This window comes from Mus caroli, unplaced genomic scaffold (assembly GCF_978045245.1).
Source record: "Mus caroli unplaced genomic scaffold, Mus_caroli_1 scaffold_6, whole genome shotgun sequence".
NCBI lineage: Eukaryota > Metazoa > Chordata > Mammalia > Rodentia > Muridae > Mus > Mus caroli.
Genome location: NW_028227261.1, coordinates 36,474,779 through 36,481,568, shown reverse-complemented (window position 1 = coordinate 36,481,568; position 6,790 = coordinate 36,474,779). Strand labels below are relative to the sequence as shown.

General features: G+C 53.8%; 1 protein-coding gene across 1 annotated transcript; it reads left to right on the top strand.

Moving 5' to 3' along the window:
* The first annotated feature begins 924 nt into the window (after positions 1-924).
* Positions 925-6,159, top strand: Edn2 (endothelin 2). Its single transcript, XM_021161610.2, has 5 exons — positions 925-979; positions 1,271-1,427; positions 2,773-2,895; positions 4,007-4,105; positions 6,066-6,159. The coding sequence occupies exons 1-5, from the start codon at positions 925-927 to the stop codon at positions 6,157-6,159; spliced, it is 528 nt and encodes a 175-aa protein (XP_021017269.1).
* The last annotated feature ends 631 nt before the right edge of the window (positions 6,160-6,790 follow it).

The window sequence follows — 6,790 nt, the reverse complement described above, 5'->3', positions numbered from 1 at the left end:
GGTGACACAAAATATTCTGTTCAGTCCACACTGGGGAACTACTCAGGACACCTTCTGTGTGCCTGTGGAGTATCTTCCTAGAAAGGACTCGGAAGTGTCTTCTCTATCTCAAGGGGGTACTTGTTTGGCGAGCAGGGAAACTTGAGGTCCAAGAGGCTCTCCCTGGCTGAAGCTATCCCTGGCTGTGGTTGCATAAGTGAGTCGCTTCCAGAAAGGACCAGAATTCCTACTACAGGCTGGGAGTGGGAGAGGGGAGCAGAATTCCTTGGGTACAATGGGGATGAGGCAGCCTCAGGTGGTCAAAGGTCAGGCATGAGTTGTGCCATTCCTGAGGCCAGTGGTCCTAAAGGGGGCTCTGACTCGCCCAAGGCCATGTAACCTTGAGTGGGCCTTTCACCTCCCACGCATCGAAAGGATATCTCAGCTTGCTTCACAGCGGGCAGGGAGGAGGGTGGCAGATACCCTGTAAAGAGCGAAAGCTTTGCTTTTAGATGAGACCTCCACTCCAAACTTCCAGTTCAGGAGTGCTAGTCAGAGAGTAGGGAGGGGCTGGGTAGCACAACTTGGGACTAACTTCAGAACTCAGAGGGGCCTTGGGCCTGCAGGGAGCCTGCAGAGTCCTGAAGGTGTTGCAGAGAAGCGCAGAGGGTGGAGCCCAGCCTTCCACCTCCCTCTCCCCCTCACCGGGAGGCCAGGGCGGGCCAGGCACCCAGGGAGGAGGCGGTGTCCCTGGCTCTCTGCCCAAGGTGCAGCAGCTAAGCAGGCGGGGCTGCACCAGTAGGGGCGGGCGGGCGCCCTGCCTGGTATTATAAGAGGCGGCCAGGGCACCTCCGCAATGAGCTCTCAGCTCGGCTTAGCAGCAGGACACTGGCGACCTGCGCTCCCTGCTCCCTTGGCCCAGCCAAGCACTCTGCCGCTGCTGCTATGGTCTCCGCCTGGTGTTCCATCGCTCTGGCCCTGCTTTTGGCCCTGCAAGAAGGTGAGCTGCCCTCCCTCGCGTGTTGCGATCCCAGGGTCTATTCATTGATGTCTCCTCCGGGGGCATGGTGCTTCCTTCCCAAAACCAACTGAGGGCATAGAGCGGGGAGGCCGCAGCAGCGTGCAGGCACAGCGCTGGTAGCTGGGGCTTCCCCAGGCTAGCCAGTGGTTCCTGAACACCAAGGGTGCCAACTTCCTTATTGTGCAAGAGGAGGAGCCCTGCGGGTCCCCTAACCCAGACAGGCCAGGTGTCCTGACCTCCTCTCCACCTCTCTCTCTCTCCTGTGTGCAGGGAAGGGCCAGGCAGCTGCCACCCTGGAGCAGCCGGCCTCGGCACCCAAGGGCCGAGGCCCCCACCTGCGTTTTCGTCGATGCTCCTGCAACTCCTGGCTTGACAAGGAATGTGTGTACTTCTGCCACCTGGACATCATCTGGGTGAACACTGCGGGGTAAGCATCCACCAGGACCGTGGGAGAGGGTCGGGGTGAAGGCTTTTGGCTAGCTAGCCACCTCTGCAACTGCCTGTGCTCACCCTGAATCTCAGGATACTGGGAGAGGACCTATAGTAACTACTTATGCATCAACTTCCACGTGGGAGCTATTAGAGTCAGGCAGAGGGCTCCGTACCCTTCCAGCCCTCACAACAGCCTGTAGGAAAGTGCTACTAGCTCCATTTTCCAGATCAAAGGATGGAGGCTCAGAGATGTGAGGTGGCCTCTTCAGGATCACACAGGAGAGAAAAAGTTGTAGGTTCCTTTCCAAGTCTAGGGACGCTGGAGCTCAACCACACTTCCCCTGCAGAGAATAACTCCATGCATGACAGCATCCATGCCCAGACCACGCTCTATGCAGAGCACTCCAAGTGCAGCTCCACCCACTGAGCCGCCAGCCTCCCCACAAGGCAGGCATTGCTTGCACACACACACACACACACACACACACACATACACACACACACACACACACACACACAGGACAGACAAGAAGTCTGCCTGGGATACCCAGGCAGGAGCCAAAGCTGATTTCTGCCTGCCCCATGCTGCCTCCAGGCCCCTGCATACCTCAGGTTGAAGTTTCTGGGTATGTTTGTATTTTTTTCCCCCTTCTTCAAATTGCATAAGGCAAGAGACGCTGAGAACATAAGCGTGCGTAGAGCTAATCCACATCCAAACGCTGGCTCAGGGCGGGAACCCTGCCAGTGCCTGCATGTTGGGTCCACCCAGAATCACTGTAGCTCCAAATGCCAGGCCACCTAAAATTAGCTGTTGACCAAAGGTGTTGGGGGGGACTAGTCTCAGGGCCCCTACTCTGCCTACCTTGTCCAAACTGGATCAGAAATCAATCCCATTACACACGCACATTCACACACACACAACGCAAAGGTATATTTGTCACACTTCTTCCAACATGTGGGGGACCAACTGTGAGCCTAATGCTTCACTCTGGCAGCTGAACAGGCCCCTTCCTCCTGGCCTAGGTAGGGGGTCCAGAGCACAGAAGACCAGCCCAGGTTTCACTGGATCTGCAGACTCCACTCCTTACATTGCCCTGCAGGAGAGCCTAGCAGAGCGGTGTGCAGAGCCATTGATGGGGTGTGTGACCTGATGGCTTAATATGGGAAGGAGTGGGGTGGTCACCTTCCTGGAGGTGTGACTGGCTGTACAGTGTGGAGAGTCTCTGCTGGCCAGTGATGTGTTTACTAATCCCGTGTCTCTCCTCTCTTTTTCTCCTCTCTGTCCCCCCCAATGCCCCCCCCTGCATGTACACACTACCTTGCTGGCTTCCCGCCCACAGACAGACAGCTCCCTACGGCCTGGGAAACCCGCCAAGGCGCCGGCGCCGCTCCCTGCCAAAGCGTTGTGAGTGCTCTACTGCGGGGGACTCTGCCTGTGCCACCTTCTGCCATCGAAGACACTGGTAGGTGGACTCCTAGCCTTGCAGGGGTTGGATGACTGCTGATTGGGACCAGACCTGGAAACAGGGTATCTCGGGAGACTAGTAGAAGAGCAGAGGCCCAGAGAAGACAAGCAACATGGGAGAGCCCATAAGTACACTGAGGTCATGGCAGAGTCCCTTCCCACAGGAATACCCTCAGTCCCTCCCTCTGCTCAGCTCTAAGGCTTCTGGGAGCACACATCTCCACTCCTGGGAAGGAGAGGCACAGCCCAGGTGATAGCCCAGCCTCAGAGAGTGGCAGGCCTTGTGGCAGGCCCACAAGGAACCAGGCCTCCCTGGGTTTCGGGTTCTAACCTAAGGCTCTGGTACTTCATAGTTTGTTTAGAAGAAAAACAACATCTAGAAGTAGCAATCTGTGACTGGTATCAATCAGAGTGGTCAGTTATGCAAGCACAGCCAGGGATAGTCTCAGCCAGGGATAGCCTCAGCCAGGGATTCTCCTCTTGGACCTCAGTTTCCCTGTTTGCCAAACAAAGACCAAAGCAGGAGGCTCCTTACCCTGTTTGGCTCAAATACCCCCTTGAGATAGAGAAGGAAGACACTTCCGAGTCCTTTTTAGGAAGATGCTCCACAGGCACACAGAAGGTGTCCTGAGTGGCTCCCCCATGTGGGCGGAACAGAATATTTTGTGTCACCCAGGGAACTGGAGTGTGGATGCCACATCTCCTTGGTTTTCCCATCTGTGAAAGGGGAGGCTCCGTTCCTCCCCTCCTCCTCTTGGACCCTTGAGAAAGCAAGGGCTGGGTGTTCCAGTTCAAAGACAGTTTACGAGAAGCTCCTCCTCTGAAGCCCGAGCTGGGGTTCCACCCCTGCCTCAGTTTCCCCTGCAACTGCAGGTGGCCAGATTCTGGGAAGGCCAGCCATCCATCTGCCTCTTTCTGAGGCTCAGAACACATTCCCAGTGGCTCAGTTTTCCTTGGTACCCACCCCGCCCAGGAGGGAAAGGTGCCAGGTGCACAGGGTGGAAATGGATCTCCTCCAGAGGGCAGGGGTGGGGGCTGGGCTGGGCCTGCAGCCAGGTAGTGTCAGGGTTCTGGCCAGCCCTTCACTTGTTGCTACTTCATTCATTCAGGCCTGAAGCTGTGGTCGCCCCAAGCAGCCAGGCTCCTGCTGCTGTGTTAAAGACTGGCAAGATGTGGACTGCTGAGGGAGACCTCCTCCGAAAGCTGAGGTAAGAGTGACTGCGTGGTTGACCGCTTTCTGTGTGCTATACACGTCTGCCTTATTTTCTGTTGAGGTGGCATGGGGACTTCATCATCTCTCCTAGAAAACAAAGGCTCATAGAGGTCACCCCACTTGTTTCAAGTCACACAGCATCCATCACATCTGGCTAGATCAAGAGGCTAAAAATATTCTATTTTTAAAAGTTAAATAAAAAGATTTTAGATTTATTTTTACGTGTGGGAGTGTTTTGCCTGCGTGTATGTCTGTGCACCACGTGCGTGCATAGTGCCCTCAGGAGTTAGAAGAGGGTTTCATCTGTATGCAATGTATGAGCTCTAAGAAGAGGTCATTGGATCCTCTGGAACTGGAATTAGGGATTGTTGTGAGCTGCCATGTGGGTTCTGGAAACAGAACTCTGGTTCTCTGAAAAAAAGCAGAGAGTGCTCTTTACTGCTGAACCATCTCTCTAGCTGCAAGCCCCAAGCCTACGTTCTTAACTACTATGGTCTGTGACCACCAGGTGTGAATTGGGTCTTGAGGGCACTGGCTGGGAAGAACTACAGTTATTCACTCAAGCATCCTCACTAGATTGGGGCTTAGAGTGAATGCCTCTTGTGTTGCTCGCTCCTTAGATACTCCCAACGGGATCACCTTCCTTGGTGGCCACAGGTGGCTCAACACAAGACCCACAAATGTTTGTCCAAACAAGTCGGCTTGAGAACAGAAACCTCTCCTTAGACCATTCAGTGGAGTGGCCCAGGGGTAGCTGGTGGGGCAGAGACTACTGGCTGAGATGGGTCTCAGCCACAAACAGTCTTTCTGAGCCCTGGCTAGTTGTCAGGCATCTCCATAGTTCAGATTTTGACTTCTGAAGCAAGGAGTTAGCAACGTTCATCCTGCAGGGGTTTTCCAAGGTGATGCATTAGTGTATATGAAATGTGTCTCTGTGGAGCTCTGAAGGCCTTGGCCATTCCTACCCCTGCCACAGAGGGGTCTGTAAGGCTAGACAGTACCTACTGTGGCTTCTTAGAAGTTCCCATCTTTGGAAAAAGGTAGAAAAATGGAGCAGAGGTGTCAGAATAAGCAAGGCAGGCAGCTGCATGTACTCAAGAGCTGACCGATAATAAGGAAGGCTTTGCAAATAACACACAGCACTTCACAGTGTGCAGAAGGCGTGGCACTTTACAGTTTACAGGGAGCTTGCTTCACTACCCAAGCATTTATCCTGCTGGCAATTTAGAGTTTTTGCTGTTCATGTTGTTTGGGTTTGTTGTTGTTTTTTGGTTTGGTATGGTTTGGTTTTGAGACAGGATCTCATTCAGTATGTAGCCCAGGCTGGCCTGGAGCTCAGGGCTACCCTATAGTCTCAGCTCCTCGGGTGCTGGGCCTAGTTGATGTTTTAAAATTAGTAAAGGGGTCTCAGAGAGGTTGAATCCTGCCCAGGTTCCTAAACCTGGCCCTGAGGCCCAGCTTCTCACTCCCAAGTAGAACTCTTAGGGTAAAGAAGTGGACAGTGGACAGTGGACAGTTCCTAGAGCTGTGGCCGTGATCATGCTGTGCTGTGTGGACAAGCCCACCTTGCAGCAGATGGTAAAGTGCAGCGAGTCGGGTGACGTAGTTTAGGATGAAGGAAGATGGACGCTAGGAAGGAGGTTGCTCACAGGGTGGGGGAAGGAAAGCACACACTAGGGAAGGCCCAGGCTGTCCTTGGCAGGCCCCTCATCTCAGCAGCATCTGTTGCTGAGTGTAAGCTCTGTCACTGACGCCATGGGCAGAGAAGCTCCTGGGACTGGTCTGAGCCACCGAACCCTTATGGGCAGACCTTGTGTGGAGCTGCAACCCCACTCTGACCAGCTGTTCCCTGAGATCTGGGCAGAGAGAGGGTCTAGACCCAACCACCTCTCTCCTAAAGGAACCCAAGACATCCTCTATCTCTGGGATGCTAACTGATCTTCTTCCATTTGCAGGGATATCTCAGCCACCAAGCTCCGCTTTGCCAGGCTACAGCCGGAGGTAACAAGAAAGGCCATCCCTGCACACTCTAGATGGAGGAAGAGATAATACCATGAGCTGCAGGACCGTTGAGAAAGAAGCTCATGTGGAGACAGGAGGAAACAGGCAGCTGCTGGGAGACCCCTATGCCTGTCTCCTGAGCCAAGGCCTCGGATCCTGGCTAGTCAGACCCGTCTGATGGGTTCAGCACAAGCTCTGGCCGCTCTTACAGCAGCTCTGTGCCTTAACACTGCCAGGGCCACCATCAGCCCCTGGACAGCAGTGCAGTCTGCCAGTGCTGGTTGCTAGCTACTGTATCTGCTTGGAGGAGCTATGTGAGGACAAATGAACATGCTGACTGTGTCCTATGGAGTGTCCTGTTTGCTGGGCTGCAATCCAGGAGCAATCCCACAGCAGGACACAATTACCTAAGCCACACCTGGAGACTGGACAGTCATCCTAATGACTGACATCATGGCTGGCCCCTATGGTCCCCTCTGGTTCCCCTTCCCTAGAGGTCTTACAAACTATTCTCTTGGGACACTTTTGGGAGCACAGAACCTGCTATACTTCGCTCATCTGTATATAACTTATTTGCTTCGAGGACTTTTGAGATTCTTATTATTTATTTTAATGTATTTTTTTAGAGCCTCAATTGTTTACTTATGAACTCATGTTTGTAATAAAGGATGAAATGGTC